The 16,706-nt window shown below is 38.4% G+C and overlaps 2 protein-coding genes across 2 annotated transcripts in view; both read left to right on the plus strand.

Moving 5' to 3' along the window:
• Positions 1-13,335, plus strand: part of LOC141470803 (macrophage mannose receptor 1-like) — a 38,145-nt gene extending 24,810 nt beyond the window's left edge. The window contains exons 19-28 of the mRNA XM_074157054.1: positions 902-1,016; positions 1,657-1,838; positions 2,477-2,579; positions 4,108-4,337; positions 6,290-6,455; positions 7,858-8,004; positions 9,087-9,203; positions 10,541-10,708; positions 12,511-12,540; positions 13,091-13,335. Coding sequence (XP_074013155.1) covers positions 902-1,016; positions 1,657-1,838; positions 2,477-2,579; positions 4,108-4,337; positions 6,290-6,455; positions 7,858-8,004; positions 9,087-9,203; positions 10,541-10,708; positions 12,511-12,540; positions 13,091-13,335 — 1,503 coding nt within the window. The remainder of the gene's footprint in view (positions 1-901; positions 1,017-1,656; positions 1,839-2,476; positions 2,580-4,107; positions 4,338-6,289; positions 6,456-7,857; positions 8,005-9,086; positions 9,204-10,540; positions 10,709-12,510; positions 12,541-13,090) is intronic.
• A 2,531-nt stretch (positions 13,336-15,866) lies between these two features.
• Positions 15,867-16,706, plus strand: part of LOC141470802 (macrophage mannose receptor 1-like) — a 35,453-nt gene continuing 34,613 nt past the window's right edge. The window contains exon 1 of the mRNA XM_074157053.1: positions 15,867-15,936. Within this exon, the coding sequence (XP_074013154.1) occupies positions 15,867-15,936 (70 nt within the window). The remainder of the gene's footprint in view (positions 15,937-16,706) is intronic.

The following is a 16,706-nucleotide window of genomic DNA, read 5'->3' on the forward strand; positions in this document are numbered from 1 at the left end:
CCTTATCTGGAAGCGTAAGACCCTTTTTCTGAGTAACACTGGGATGAAAAAATGAAATATCACTCTTTTTGTATGTAAACGCCTATCACAATAACTCATCTTGAGTCACACAAACAGCAATAAATGTCAATCAAAGGTAGAAAACAAGCAAGCATTGTTTTTTGCTAAGTTAAACAAAAGTACACGTGGCCATATGAACTTAGAAAACCACAGAAAATGAAAACCACAAATCAATCCCACAGTGCAATCAATAGGAAAAGCTTTTATGCATTCAAAGGGCATAAAAAGGGAGAAGCAGCATATGCCAGTTAAAACCGTGTTTTCTGTCCCTTGGAACATACACAACCACAAAACCAATTTTTTACACTGGTATTCAGGAAAAATCCTCATGGGATACTAATACATGATACAAAAGAGCGCTTCCTGATGCCGTTCTGCTCATGCTGAGTGCTCACACAAGCTCGTCCTTTAACACCAAGTCTGTGGTATATAGTTGAAAGAACTTGATCCGAGATGTGCCTGCCCCAAATTATGTTCCCAGGCAGGAAATAGTTTCAGTCCCTTAAAAAGCCTACTTTTCAGTAACACAACCTAAAATCTCTACCCGTGAACCTTGGATTAATTCTTGAAAAGGAACTGATATTCCTCAAAATAATTCCTCAAAAGCTTTTGGAGGTTGCCTGCCCTTGCCCAGCACTAACCTTGGACAGCCCACAGGTTTGTAAGTGCTGCAGGTGCATCGCTGTGATCAGCTGGGTCTCCTTCTTGCTGGTATTTGCATTTCAGCAGATGCCCCATCTGCTGCTTGTTACATGCAGGGAATAGAACTGAATCAACCACAACCAATGGTTTTAATACTTTGATAACAGCAATTTTGTCTAATCCTTTACTCTCCCTGCAGTGTTATAAAATCTTTGGATCCAAAGAAGAAGAGAGACTGACTTGGCACGCTGCAAGAAGTGCTTGTATAGGATTAGGGGGAAATTTGGCCTCTATACATGATGAGCAAGTGCAAGGTATGACATCTGAACCTTTTGGTGTTAAGTATGAAGCCAGGACGTTTCACCATCTAATGACAAGGCCAAACCAGTCTCCAAATGTAAATAGCGTAACCTATGAAGGAAGACCTGGAGCTGCTTGACCCAGAGAGAAGAGTGAAATGAGATATTATGACACTTCCCATCTCTTGGAAAAAGCATCATGTGGAGGGAATGGAATAATCTGATCCCCATGACCTTGGAAGATGGGATAGTTATAGATCATAGTAATGAAATGTCCGCAGATTTTCAAGTCAGAAATTGAACAAACATCCATCAGAAATTATATATGTGCAGTTGATGCTACCTTGGGGAAGACTCATTAATCCTTTTGAAGTCTGTTCTAGACCTAAATTCTGTATTTCCAAGAAATCTCTATCATTGTTATCTAAAAAACTTTTCCTTTTTTTAAATTTATATAAAATCAAACTGCTTCAGCTAAATTACCCATTATAATTTTTCTCTCTCACCATTAACTCATAGAGTAAAAATACTGAACCTGATATTTGCAATATTTTTACAAGTTTTTGGTTGTTTTATTTGGAATTTGGTTTATACTGAATTTGAAGAAAGGCAAACTCACCTACTCTCTTTCTCTGATCTTTCTCTTTTTTAATAGCCTTTTTCACCTTCTACCTAAAGGATGTTGCCAATGAAACATGGATTGGACTGAATGATATTAACCATGAACATACATATATTTGGACAGATGGAAGCATTTTTGACTATTCAAAGTGGGCAAGACATTTCCCATTTAGAGATAAATACATAGAAGTTGACCACAAGTATATTACAATACAGGTAAACAGAAAAAAATCAGAAAATGCTCAAGTTAGATAGCAGTCAAGGATAGAGTAACCAGCCTGACTTCTCTCTCAGCTAGGATCATATATTTCAATGGCTTTAAGTAGAGGGCTACTGAATAATAAGTTGGAGATCAAGTTTTTAAACCTGTACGTAGATTTTAATAGACCTGTTTAGTCTATATTTATTGTCATTCCTTTGCAGAAATCTAGAACTGCAGAAAAGGGATGATGTATTATAATTACGATTAGAATTATTAGATTTTTCTGAAAACATTCATTATTACTAGCTGGGATTTTTACTTTGTTTTATTGTTTGTCCTTGTACAGCATGAATCCAAATGAAAGTTAAACAAATTCAGTACAGGTTACCATAAAATATATAGTAAAAATAGCCTTGGTGTACTCCAAGGAATTTTAATAAACTGACAAAAGTCCTTGGAATAATCTGCCAAGGATAGTACATTTGCTTAAGATATATAACAAAATAAGTTTATTTTCCAAGAAACAATAAATGAAAATAAGAGCCACAAAATTAGAAAACCGTTAACTTTGTCTCCTCAAACCTATTTTTATTATTTTGCCAGACATTTTGCACTTCACCAGCTATAATTTTCTTCTTTAATTTTGCCCTAGACTGACTGTATTGCAATGATGAAAAGATCTGCAGATGAAGCAGGGTACTGGGAAAATACTGACTGCCAGCACAACAAAAGCTATATTTGCCAGATGGACAGCAGTAAGTTTTACTTTTCACCTTCTTTGTTGGAAGGCATTTACTGAAAAATCCAACCGTATGAATCATCAGCTGTAACTGCCTAGATGTGCCGGCTGGGGTGAGGGAAGAAGCAGGGCTACTTTCCCAGCTCGGGAATTCCAGACACCAAGCCCGCTCTGCGATAAGTATTATAAAATAGTTTTGGCTTTACAGCCTCTCTCTTACCAGCATACCCACCACCACCCCCAGAGGGACTTCACCTACCCTGCAGACATCTACACTTAAATCAGTTGTCTGAACATGGCAAATAGACACTTTGAAGGCAGGATTCACCCGCCTCATCCTGAGGCAAATGCCCAAAACGGGTTAGAAGAGTTATGCCTTCAAAATGCCTTTTTTTCCCCTCTATTGACAGAAAAGTTTAGCTATCTGTGTTTTAGCCAACTAGCACAGATACAGGTACCCAAATCAGGTTATTTTGCAAATGCAAATACAAAGCATAAAGACAAATCCATCAATGACCTCCACCATAGGTATCTTCACTAGCTAAACAATTGCACCAAAAGCAGCTTTCCCAACCCCACCCCCAGACCTAACACACACACCACCCCCCGGCCCAAAAACTCTCATACATACCCCACTGGGGGGTTCACTAAGGTCAGTTAGACTGGTTATTTTGCTCATCAGCCTCTAGCAATGCTTTTATATCACAAGACCAGCAATAATCAGAAGGGCAAAATTTCTAGTTTTCTTTGTGTACCCTCAGGGTGGGAGACACATCCAGAGCACAGCTACACTGAGGAGTCTACAGGAATAGAAACAGGGAACTGCTGAGCAGCAAGTAAAAATAGAGGAAGAAGCCACAGCTGGGCCAGATGCTTCATGGCTCGGTCCTGTGCAACTGCAGAAATCTGCACGAGGGCATCACTAGCAAAAACAGTTGCCAGGGCATTCTTGACACTGAACATGAAGGCAGTTTTTGTCCTTTTTTCTGTCCCCATCACTAGCTCTAGGTCTTTGTCTTCTACTTTCACACGTATCATTTAAGGTACAACTACAGTTTTCTTCTTCACTTCATCCTACCCGGGAAAGAAGCAGCGGCAGAGCCACAAACTTTGCTTAGGATGAAATTCACCCCTAGTTTGAGACTGCAGTGGTGTGGAGATCCTACCCCATGCTTGTGTTTGGGAGGAATTTCACCTGCACTGTGGGAGGGGAACCTCAAGAGCTCTGGAGGGAGGATCCCTGTGTGACCGGTGTTCACGTCATTTCATCTGGTGCACTGTACCTCTATAGACACGCACGACTCATCCTCTGCCTCTCCGTAATCCCTGCTTACAGTGAATACACTGTTTACACCGTAGTTACAAATAACTCCAAGTCAGCATTGAAATATGTCTTCTGTGTTTTAAGAAATGCTTTTACTTGCTGCTTGTGCTGCTGCACTGCATTAATCTGTACCTCAAAAGTAATACTGCTACTCAGGTAGCTAGTAATTTTCACTGTTTTCTCCCCTTCCTCTCAAATTTGTACCTCTTTTTTTTTACAGAGCCTGAACTGTTTCATTCCACAACTGCTCCAGATTCTGATTTCATCCACTATGGTAACAGCAGCTATTTAATCATTCCTTCTAAGATGTATTGGGAAGAAGCAAGAAAAGCCTGCAAGGAGAAATCTTCAGAGCTTGCCAGCATTTTTGATTATTACAGTAACATATTCCTGCTGCTGCAGGCAGTGAAATATGGAGAGCCCTTATGGATTGGGCTCAACAGCAAAGTGGTAAGATTAATAAACTGATAGGTGGTCCAGTTAAATGCTATGATTGGATTACTACCAGCAGGGAGAATTGTAGCATGAACGGATTTAGGAACCTAGGACTGGAGGATAGCACTCACTTCATTTCACTTCATCTGTCTTAAATCATGAAACTCCACCATAGACAATGGAGAAGCATGGAAACCTCTGACAGTGTGGGCTTCCCCTTACTAACTCTGTGGGAATCTTAGGCACTTAAGTCAAACTACATGGTTAGATGGCCATTTTTAGGAGAGGTGAACTCTACTCAGAGAGACCAACAGGGTCATTAAGGCTAATGCTTTGCAATCATTGAAACTGTAGCTTTTTCATTACTTTTTGGTTCAGAAGGGTTCAGAGAACATACCATGTGCCTCTGAACACTCACCTTATTATGCCTGCTGAGTCCCAAAAATTAAAAGCAATAAAAGCCATACCATACCAGAAGAAGAAAATATGGAGATCCAGGTCCGCGAGTGTGAAAGGGAACACTCGAGTGAGCATCAGTCTTACTAGGTCTGTGACTGAGTGCCAGAATGAGCTTCAGCTTACCTAGTGAATATGCAGTTGCTCAATGCACTTAGCTCTCATGTTTCTATTGCATTTGCATTCATTTGAGCTGGCTAAACTACCTTGGAAATAAAAAAGAGCTCTTTCATCAGTAATAATTTTCTTAACTAGTGATTGTTTTTACTAATTGGGACTCCACACTGACATATAACATAGCAAAACAAATCTGAAATTCAGTATACCTAGGGAGAACTTACAATAAACATTGTGTAAAAATAGCATTTCTGATTATATGATGCAGCAGCACTGATAAAGCCTCTTAGAAGGCTGCATAGTCTGAGACAATTAACTTGTTGCTGAACAATACGTATTTCCATAATTCTAACAGTGCCTCTCCCTACCAGACAAAATACTTGGTCTTAGAATATATATGAGACTGGTAGTCACCAACCTTGACATGAATCCTCCCACTTGCACAAGTCCACAGGACATCTTTATCCAAAGCAAAATAATAGTGTTTAAATCCACTTGATATCAAAGTTGGTTTTTTACAGTCACAGAAACATGGTTTAGAAAGCAGTTTAAATTCTATTATGATGAAGCTTGGATCACCAGACTTGTTCTCCTGGTCCTTATAAATGAGCCAGCACTGCTGTTGTAAAGTGAAGCTTTGTGATTCCTCCTGTTCCCCAGGCAACAATCTTGCCCTGATGGTGCCAAGCTCAGGAAGAGGTTGTGTACCTGGCTGCTTGACACATCCAGACACGAAAGTGAGATCACATTTTATCCCCCAGTTCTTAATGTCAGCTATATACTGTCTGAGTCTGTTCCCTTTTCCTTGTAATCCTGATTCTTCCTGGAACAAAAAAAAAAGGAGGGGGGAGAAGACTAAACAAAGACTCAACACTTCCTGCTTCTGCATATTTTTCTTTTGCTCCTTACAAAATAATTTTCTCAGATTTTTTTGAAGTGATAGCTGCATTTTGCTTCTAAATGTTTCTCCTCAAAACTGCACTTGAGCTTAGAGTCCTTGTCTGACAGTGATTCTCGACTCTGAGACCCAGTTCCACCTGAGCTTTCCACAGGTTTCATGTTCACGTTGCTCTTCATGGTGACCTGACACTTCTGGGACAGTGATTCCACTTCACAGAGTTGCCCAACAAGGGACTGAGCACCAGCAGTACCAAGGAAGCAACATTTAGCCTTCGAAACACCTTCATAAGCTGTTTCGGCACAGGAGGCTTACTGCTGTTTCTGACTTTTATGTTGCTGAATCCTGATTCAATTAATATTTTAACAGTACTAGCACAGATACACAAATGACCTGTATATATCACTGTGAAAGTGTGCATTTGTATAAATCCACTCACCTGAAACAGCAGATGGGAGTGTAGAAAAATTATTTCAAATGTCTTTTTCAATTTTAGGGTTATGGCTATTACAGATGGACTGATAAAAGGAAAATAATTTTTTCTAACTGGTTTTATGGAGAACCAAAAGAACGAATAGCCTGTGTCTATCTAGAGCCCCATGGGACCTGGAAAACAGCACCTTGTAATGAAAAACATTTTCCTGTCTGCAAAAAATCTGAGGGTAAGCTATGGTGATCACTTTCGGTTTTATGGCAGAAGCCTTGCTCAGTCTGCTTTGACTGAAATATGAATTTCTATCTATATATTAAGGAGTATTAAGCCCGAGTATGTGATGTTGATACCTTTATTTTGCATAAATAATGTTCCATTTTGATGGAGTTGCCATTCACCAGCCAAGATAGCGTCATTTTACTGGACTGGGGTGGTAACTGCTGTAGGAGTTATCCTACGTCGCAAGCAGACAGAACCAGAAACTGTGGGAACACTAAACATTTCACTTTGAGTCTAGAATGTGAAACTTTCAGCTGACAGGGACTTTCTGGGAAGGACTGTAATCAATAAAGTCCACTCAGTATAAAATAAGCTTTGTTTCTTCAACATAAGCAGCATTCACACACTGGTTACAGCTTCACTGTTATTAGATTCTGAAAACCGGGGAAAGGAGGAAGAGTTGTAGCTGGGGAAAAAAAAAAAAAAAAAAGTCTGTTAATTGGCCCAAACAAAAGTTCATACTTCATAGTGATTCTATGGCTGTCACTGAGGAATACTACAAATTAAAAGCTAGAGGAAAACCTTAGCATGGAACTGAACTTTCTTGCTTTCTCATTTGTATTAGAGCAACCTCTGTTAGCTCCAGTGACACAGACTTAATGGAAATTCTGAGTTTCTTTTGATCTGTTTTTGTGTAGTTTTTCATTAATGTCTTTTCCAGGCCATGATCTGAACTTCTTATCTATTCATTTGCAACTTCATTTTAAAAGCACTTGTACCAACTGAGAGTGTTACTGTTTTATTCCATAATGTCACTGCTTGCAGGAAATTGAAGGGCTACTACCCTAAATATTCAATGAGCTTCAGGTTTCCATGCATTGTCGGAGTTAAAGCTGTTCAGATATTCTATGTAAGGATTATTATCTTGAGATATTAAATGAGACATTTCCACAGTAAACTATGATTTAGATGATATTCCATTTAAAATCAAATTGTGTTTTGAACCTCATGAGGGTTTGGGAGTTTTTTGGCGTTTCTTTTTCTGCTTTTTAGTTTTAGTTATGTGTTTTATTTATACAAATTTTTTGGTTATAACAAAAAAAAAAGAATCAAAAATCTAGAATCAGAAACTCCTGAACACTCAAATATCCTTGAGACAGTCAAAGTTTGATTTAGTTGGTAAGACAGAAGAGCGCAGGTTCACACTGAGTCATTCAGCTGTGACTAAGCAGTTCTGCTCCTCGTTGTCACTCTTGACACAGTCACTGATAATTCTAGCACTGTGTGCTGAAGAATATTTTAAGTACTTTTAAGAAAGGTGTTTTTTTTTTTTTACTTTTAAACTTGATTTTGTATCTGAAGAACAGAAATCCCTATTGAATGAAAACATCCATTTATCTCATTTCTTTTAGATGTACTTCCTTCTGATCCCCCACAGGATATTGGAAAATGTCCTGAATCTGATCACATCTCTTGGATTCCTTTCCAAAGCCACTGCTATAACTTCAATGCCAATGAAATGAGCTGGGCTCAGTCTGTGACTCAGTGCATTCAATCAGGTAATTATTATTTTTACCCAAAGACAGAATTTCAATCTTGACATGAAAAAATCACTATAAAAAAGCCTTGAAAACTAATGCTGAAAATTCTACAGATATTAAAAAATAGGAAACCAATGTCTCACTTTTCACCATTGATGTTATTTACTTTTCATTTATTTTGAAATTAAGGTCATCAATTTTTCTCTTTTTTTTTTTTCCCCACCTGTGCTTGTTTCTTGTTTTGTTTCTTCATTCACAAAATTTCTCTTTCTTAGTGAGATTTTAAAATGGATTAACGTCTTTCCAGCCTTATCCCTTCCCTTCTATATCTCTTCCTACACAAGAGCAGAAGTAAATATCATAATAAGCATCCCTTATTTTTAACATGGGGTGTGTGATCCGAAAGGGGCTACATGCTCTGCCCGAAAGTCCTTGCTCCATCGGCAGGGGTCCCTGGCAGCCTATAGAGCCAGGGGAGGGCAAACGCTTCCCTCTGCCATCTGAGAGGCATCTGGTCCTGGCCAAGACCATGAGCTGCTCCTTGGCCTTCTTCCACCTATGCTGCTGAATCATCAGCTACCTCATCCATGCTTCAGGAGGATGTGAAAGAGAAAGGGAAGCACTATGCTGCCCAAAAGAAATGGGTCCTTTTGTTTCCTATCTTTTTAGATCCTCTTAGCCCTCTTTCTCCACCACCATTATCAGAAAAATTAGTATTTCAGTTTGAATTGCAAGCCTGTTTGCTGTGCAATATGACATGCTCCATAATATCCTGTCAAACCATGAAGAACCAATGAAGAATCATGTGTAATACCTATAAAAAAAATTATCCAATCACTTGAAAAATAACATGCACTATACCTGGCGTTCAAAAATCATCTTCACTGCGCTTTCATGTCTTCCGTTTCTGATGACATCACTCACAGTCTGTGCTGTTCCCTGACACCGAACACTACTTTCTGGTCTCTGTTTAAATCCCTGCTTACTCCCTACCAGCAGGAGAGGCTTTATTATTAACCTTATCCTATATCAAAGGCTGTAACTACCACTGACTTCTATGGCAGGAGACACCTCCAATCATTGTGTTGGTTTTCTTATAGGTGGTGTGTTGGCTTCTGTAGAAGATGTGGCTGAATCAAACTTTTTAGTGGAGCATGCAGACTTATACACAAGCAAGACAAGTGGCTTTTGGATAGGAATATACAGAAATGTAAATGGTAACTATTTTAACTTGTGTAAATAATCATAAATAGACTTCATTAGATGAACAGAAATATAAGTAAGATATATTGGTTTTTTTAAGGAATTAATTGAATTACAACAGAAGCTAGTTAAAAAGATAGATTGATAGCATATAATCTAAAAATTATTCGAAGTTGATGGTTTTATCCAGTAGGTGTGAAAGCTGTAGAAAAGAAATTTGTTTGGCTTCAGTTATGGGTCTTGGATGTTGCATGGGTCCACCAAAGCGATGCCAGCATGGGGACTCCTTCAATTCAAATATCTTGTCTATATCTGGTTCAGCAGCAAAGATGTGGAGAGCTGATAGAAATATCTCTTGAGAGGCACAACACAGAAGATACTGTTCTTCATGAAAGTGAGATATAACAAGTAATTTCATCTCTCCATACCTGGGGTAATCATGGAGCCTCATTTCTAAATTCAAACTATCCAGGAATTGCTGTAATCAGTGATAATTTTGCACAGTTGCTTATGGTTGCAGTGTCACCAAGGACTTTCACAGAGGATCCCAGCCAATGACACGTATCTGTCCCTCTGACCTCTGCCCTCCCTGAGGACATCTCCTATTTCTGGTCCATGAGAAAGCCTTTCCCACCCTTTTTGCTCTGTGAGCTGGTGGGGAACATGTCCCAGCTGGCTCTCATCTTCTCATGGCTGCGGAGAACCCACGTGGGAGTTGCGGGTGTCCAGTTGGAACCCACAGCATCAAGCTTCTCTGTGTCTTCATATGGAGAAAATTAGGCTGCTGGCAACCAGAAAAATAGTGCAGTGGAAAACATGCACCTGGAAGAAAACAACACTAGTGTCAATCCACAGTCAGAAAGGATTATTTTTTATTTTAGAGTCATTTTAACTGACTGATACTTCAAAATATTTGTTTCTGAAACCATGCAAAAAAAAAGTTTTAATCTTAACTAAGCATATCTTTAAACATTACAGTAAAAGTTGCTTGATTTTCAGAGTGCTGCTGAAATAATAATTTAGAAATTAAAAAAAAATAAAAAAGGTTAGCTATATTGTTTTTTCAGTTTGAAACTTTAGTACCCTTGACAAAAATATGGGGATATGTAAACTAAAACTAAGTTATGATTGGCAAATCTGCAAATCATAATTTGGAAAAGCAATTATATTCTTTTAAAGAAGATAATCAAAGGAAATAAAATGCATTAGAAAATAACCTCAGATGCAAATTTTTAAGAAAGCAGTATTGCTTTATTAGCCTGAGTAAAGTAATAATATTAATATTCACTAATATTAGTGAAGATCTTTGATGTGGAACTAATAGTATTGCTACTAACATTTGCAACATTAGGGCAGCTGCTTTGGCAAGACAACAGTGCCTTAGGCTTTGTCAACTGGGGTGAAGGACAGCCCTCGGAGGATCAGCTTGATTACTGCGTGGAGTTGTCTGCATTCTCCGGCTACTGGAGTACCCTTCCTTGCTCTTCCCAAAAGGGTTTTATTTGTAAGAAACCAAAAAGTAAGTGACTTCTTTAATATCTGCTCTTGATTTCAATGGTTTTGTATTAGTAGTAATAGTGCGATCTGCTCATTACAATAGACCAATGTAAAATGCTGCATTTACAGTCTTCCTTATCACCAGACAAAAATAACATGAATAAATAGAGTTATTCTTTTTTCTGTCTGCACTTTTCATGTTTTCTTGCTTCATAACTTCAGATTTTCTTGCATTCTGTGATGAATATTCAATTAATAACTAAAGGTGATCAATATTTTCTGAAAAATTTTAACCTCCTTTGTTGTTTTGCTCACCTCCAACATACACATATATTTTCCTGCTAACATTTGCGTTCACCTTCTATGGAAGAAGGGGTGCATCAATAATTTGCTTTTCTTCCTCTTGCTGTACTACAATACATGCTGTTCCAGTAAGAGATGGATGAAGCAATACCATTTAAATAATAACAGAACGGAAGCATGATTCAGAGCACATGCAGTGACCTTTGAAAATAGTACAACTGTTTTGGTTAACTTTTTTTTTTTTTTTTTTTTTTTAATATTGTGTTTCTGTGTAACTGAGCACCATCTGCTTTGGTCAGGAAGTAGAAATATCAGAATATTGTGAGCCAAGCAGCCATGTGTTATTTTGGATTTTAACTGATAATTCTGCAAAAAGTGGGATTTCCTGCTCTGTTTCACAACCCTGAGGTTCGGGATGTTTCTGAGGTTCTGTCCTTTTCCCCTCCCCGAGCAAAGCTGCAGCTGGTGGGGAAAGCAGCTGTACACGTTCACAGCAGTGTCAGAGCATTTTCTGAAAAGCAAAATTCTGCTTTTAGGGCAACTCCTGATTTTCTTTGGGTAGCCAGCACAATAGACCCTACAGAAAGTTAATTTTTTGTTACTACATACATCGGAAAGCAGAAACTTGGTGTCAACACATACTTTATTTGTTGGGTTCAACTGTGAGTGCAGCGCCAAAGTACAGAGAATATTCCCTGGTACCAGCTTCTCCAGCAGAACGGGGTTTCAGCACAAGCAAATCTTACATTGCAAGGAGCTCTGCATCCTTCCAAGGGACAATCTAACAGTTGCATTTGCTTCGTGCTTGCAAACAGTCTGGAGCTTAATGTGTTGCTGTGCTTCTGCTGCAGCAGCCCAGCTCCAGGTGCTTCCCATGCTGGGACATGCGGTCCATCCAGCTCTCCCCATGGCTCCCACTGCCCATGGGGCAGATCTGCTCTTGGACTGGCCATCACCCAGCTTGCACCCAGTGCGCCGAGAAAAATCTTGCAGATGGCACCCCCTTTGCACAGCCAGGGAAAACTGCACATGAAAGCTCGAGCTTAAGAATGTAATTATAGATGCAAATGAATTATAGCCAATTAAAAACTGCTGAGTCTCAAAGGAATTGTGTGCAGTACAGCAAAACAGTCAAATACCCTCAGTGTTTGATCAAGTTGTTCCCAGTCTCTGCTGGCATGCAGACTTGGTGAAAAGGGTAAGATTTATTAACCATGGGAGAAGAGGCAGTCCATCTAAACCAGTTAGAAACTACCTGTGTTTGGAGATTCTTTGGTTACTAAAAAAGAAGCAAGAAAGCTGCTTTAACATGCAAAACACTGCAGTATTATTACAGTGAATATCAGCTTAAAAATCAATCACACCTTTTCATCTCAATTAAGGTAACAAATGTGTTGTCACGAGAAGCAATGAAGTAACTTTGATGTGCAGGTTACCAGACCTTTTGCTAATATGAAACTGTCAGGATGAAAATGTGACCTTCTTAGATTTTGACTAAACATTTATCTTTATCTTTCACAGCTATTCTTAAAGCACCAGCAAACGTGGAAGGTAGGATTTATTTTTCCTTCTCAAGAGTTTCAGAGAAACATGAAAAGAAATACTTGGGGTTTTTTATGAATTTCTATTTATTATTTGTCTGTTACATATTTATATGTTTATAGTTTACTTAGTTGTCATCCCAGCATAATTTAGCAGTACCTATGAGACACTTAGGGCATCCCAGGATAACTAAATACTTTGGTACACTCACCATCCCCTCTTTGCTCCTTCTTTTGCATGCTAAGGTCTATGAGGGGCAGTGACACAGAGACATTATGATAGATTTTTTAATAAGACTCTTATTCTAAAAAAGCCCATATGATAATATCTACACCTTAATTAGCATAGCTTCTTTCCCTCCCTCCTATCCTTGCCCCAAGAGAACAGTGGCAGAAAGCCAAGAGAGGTTTAGGTTATATTCCGTTTCCTTCATAAATGTGCGTTGCTAATTAACAACCTGGTAATCAAGGGGGAAATTAGACCAATAGTTTTCAGTCCTCTTCATATTTATTGATGGCTATAGTACACCCATTTCTATTTGCTTTGTGTTTATTTGCAGATGCTAAAAAGAGCAAAGCACATGGTCACATGAATATGTGGATACTACTTACTCTGGTCCTCATCATTTTGTTAGGGATGGGCTTCATGATTTATTTCTTATTCAAGATCAACACTCAAAGTGCGACCGAAAGAGAGGCCAGACAGCGCAGCACACTGGTAGAATACAGCCGTGTCCTAGCTGGAAAGGACAATGAAAATGATTCTACCAACAACAAAGAAAAAAATGAACATAGCGTCGTCTAATGGGATAACACAGTCACACTATACGGTTAAGCTTAAAAAATTAAAAATTTAGCTGGAACAAAGGAAATCTTTGTTCACCTTATAGACACTATGAACTAAAATCAGTAATTATTCCTTCAGTAAGGATTAAGAGCTATAGCTCTATGCTCTTCGATACATACTCCCAGGACTAAGCCTCAGTACTGTATAAAGTGGCTAATTAAACAAGCATGACAAATAGCAGAACTAGTGTGAAATTAGATTTAAAACTTATGGATGAATACCCCGGCATTCTCTCTTACTAGAGATTTGTGGCACCATCACTTAGTGAGTCAAGTGCAGCCATATAGCGAGCACTCTATCTGCAGAGCGCTCAGCCCAAAGCCTGCACTTTGAGAACATATCTCACCACGTCGTACTGAAGACTGCGTACTGTTACTCAAGTAAAATGATGTCTGGAATAAATAGAGATTTGCATTATTGCCCCTGTTTTACACTCTTTACCAAAGCATCTTCCTTGACATAGTATTATAAGTGAAATGCAAATATTTGTCCTTCATTTATGGCTTCAGCTTAGATTTTGGAAAACAAAACTTGGAAAAAAACTCAGTCATATTCTATGACTTTGAATGTTTTGTATCAGTTATGAATATGAGAATGTATCAATAAAGGATCTATATCTTGCATATTAATACTTCAATGAAGTTTAATTAGCATGCAGAGATGTTATATGGTTTCATGACCTAATGTGTCATTTACCTTAAGAAAGAAACTACCAGGAGGTAACACAGAAACTTGAGCAAGGCGTATGACTGAAAAGAAACATAAATAAACTATAAAATAAAGTGGATGCCAAATAAAGCTGGAATAATCCACTCCTGTTCTTATTTCACTTGATTGCCCATTTTAGGGTGCCTTCTCTTACTACACTCCAACTCTGATAAACGGACTGACGCCTGGGCTCGGTATCCACGCTACAAGCCAGTAAGGTGGTGGGGCACACCACGGCGTCATGGTAGTGAAATGCTTTAGAGGCTGACTGCGCTTTTCAAGTTTTCTATGAAATCTATGCTGTCTATAACAGACTGAAGAAAAAAAAAAAAAAGAAAAGGATATCTGGGAAAAACAGACCCTTAGAAATTGCGTAAGGACTGTATAGGAGAAGTCATTGGGAAGGAGAAATTCACAGGACATGGGATTGCTGGTTTGTAGATGTTGCAGTCAAACAAAACATTTTGCAGAGGACTGGGAATGAAGGGTATTATGTACTCAAATTATTTTTACTGACAGTTCCCTTGATCTTACACCCATTATTTTTCCTTCGTGTAAGTTACAACACATACCCATATTTCCCTTTTTTTTTGTAAATACTGACACTGAATTGGATTCAGTGCTTTTGATGGCTAACAATAAAGGCAAGCCAAATGAAAAGAGTAAACAGATGAAAAAAAACCCAAACCCGAAATAATATCATTATTTATAATTTTGATATTTTGATAGTTGATATTGGTAACACACCTCTGAAGACCCTAGCTCTCCAAATGGGTTTCTTCTCTCACATTAAGTGACGTTTATTCTGCCTGTGACGTATATTCTGCCTTTGCAGAATATATTGTGAAAAATGAGAGAAAATTCTAAGGGCAATTTCTGCTGAATATCTTTCCTCCTTTTCCTTCAAAATAATTGAGGGGTTTTGCATCACAGCTGAAGTTGATTTCCACTTAATAAAGGGCTGCAGCTCATTTGTATGTTTGAGAATATTCATTTTTTCTTGTCTCATTTACATTTGGTACAAAGAAAGAATTATTAAGGATTAAAATTTATCTGTACTTTATGAATTAAATAATTTTGAAAGACAGTTTTGTTGTCAAAATCACTGGTTTTTAAAGATTTGGCTGATTTGTATTTCTTCTCCTGAGATAAATTCACATGAAGTAACAGCACAGTAGTTTTACCAGTTGTTAAAACACAGCAGATAAAAGGCAGGAGTATACATAGTGCCCAGTTTGCCAAGTTACCAAGCAAAATAAAATTTTCCTGTCTGGGTTAATTTTTCATACTGAAATAGTCAACGTTGCTCTGTGCACTAGATTAAATGAATACGTCTTTTGTAGCAGCGAAGGCCTATCTGGCCAAGAAATTTGCGTATTTTTTTTTCTGAGTTTCCCAGGTATGTATGTATGAGATTTAAAGTGCATCCATCTAAAGTGCACTCCCTGCTGCTTTGTTTTTGACGGTCAGGACTTTACAATCCCAGAGCAGAACAAAGAAAGTTAATAATTTAGCGGAATGATGTTGAGCTGCTCGAACTTTGCCACTAGCATTCGAATGAAAGGAAACTTCACTTTCAGAGGCAATGTTTGAATTTTGTAATTATTTATAGATTTCAAAATACCACATGTGACAGGATATTTCCTTATTTAGAACGTAGAGTTTTCTCTTTTAACTAAAACTCTCCAAAACTGAGGAGGAGCTCGCACCAACTGGTTCCTTAAGGACTTCTACTGCAGCAATTAATTTCAGCTCATCTCTTTGTGAATAAGAAGAAAGAAATGAAACACCTGAATTTTTCTACAGTTTTAGTTTTCCTCTCTTTCGTTCACACCACTTTTCAGACACTCGGTGAGTCTTTGTTTTTTACCCACAGCAAAAGTGGATGTGAAAGTGGGGCATTTTTGTTGTCTTGCTTGTTTCTCAGGCTGTTTAAGATTTTCATGCAGCTTGGCTGTCCTGCATTGCACATTCATCCTAACTGGAGTGGTGCGCAGAAGTTTAAAAAAGATGCAGATATAGAGATATTTGTTTACTTTTAAAGAGAAGGGAAGAGTCAAGATGCGGTAAAGCTGGGAATCGGAAGTCAGGACAGGGTCATGTATGTGGATAAAGATGTCCCTTTGGATACAACTTAATTTTTGGTTATGTCTTCTCTGTGAAGTAAACGGACTTCACAGTGTGCTCCATAGTCCTTGTCTGTATATGTGACTGAGTTATGAAAAAAGAAAAAGAGAAAGGAATTAAATAGGGTGCTGAATGTGTATCTCCTAGCCTTAGGATGAGGTTGTGTGGGATGAAATGGAGCTTGTGGACTGATGTGATGCAATACTGTGGCCGAGCAGATGCCAGTGAAAAACATATTAAAAAGATCAGAGTCGAGAACAGCCCTGGAACCACCACTACAGCTTTCAGAGTAAGGATGAGAGGTGTAGTTAAGGTTCTGAAGTTGGCCAAGGACAGATCACAGTTCCACTTTGGTGTATGGATGGTGATAAGGTTCAAGGACATTTTCCCTTTATCTTTCAATTCATTAAATTTTTGGAGGAGTGGGATACAAATGACAGCTTCCAAAAGCAGTGTGAGCTGTGCCAGCACTAGCCTGTGGAAAAAGGGGGTCT

The sequence above is a fragment of the Numenius arquata genome, chromosome 12 (genome assembly GCF_964106895.1).
Source record: "Numenius arquata chromosome 12, bNumArq3.hap1.1, whole genome shotgun sequence".
Taxonomy (NCBI): domain Eukaryota; kingdom Metazoa; phylum Chordata; class Aves; order Charadriiformes; family Scolopacidae; genus Numenius; species Numenius arquata.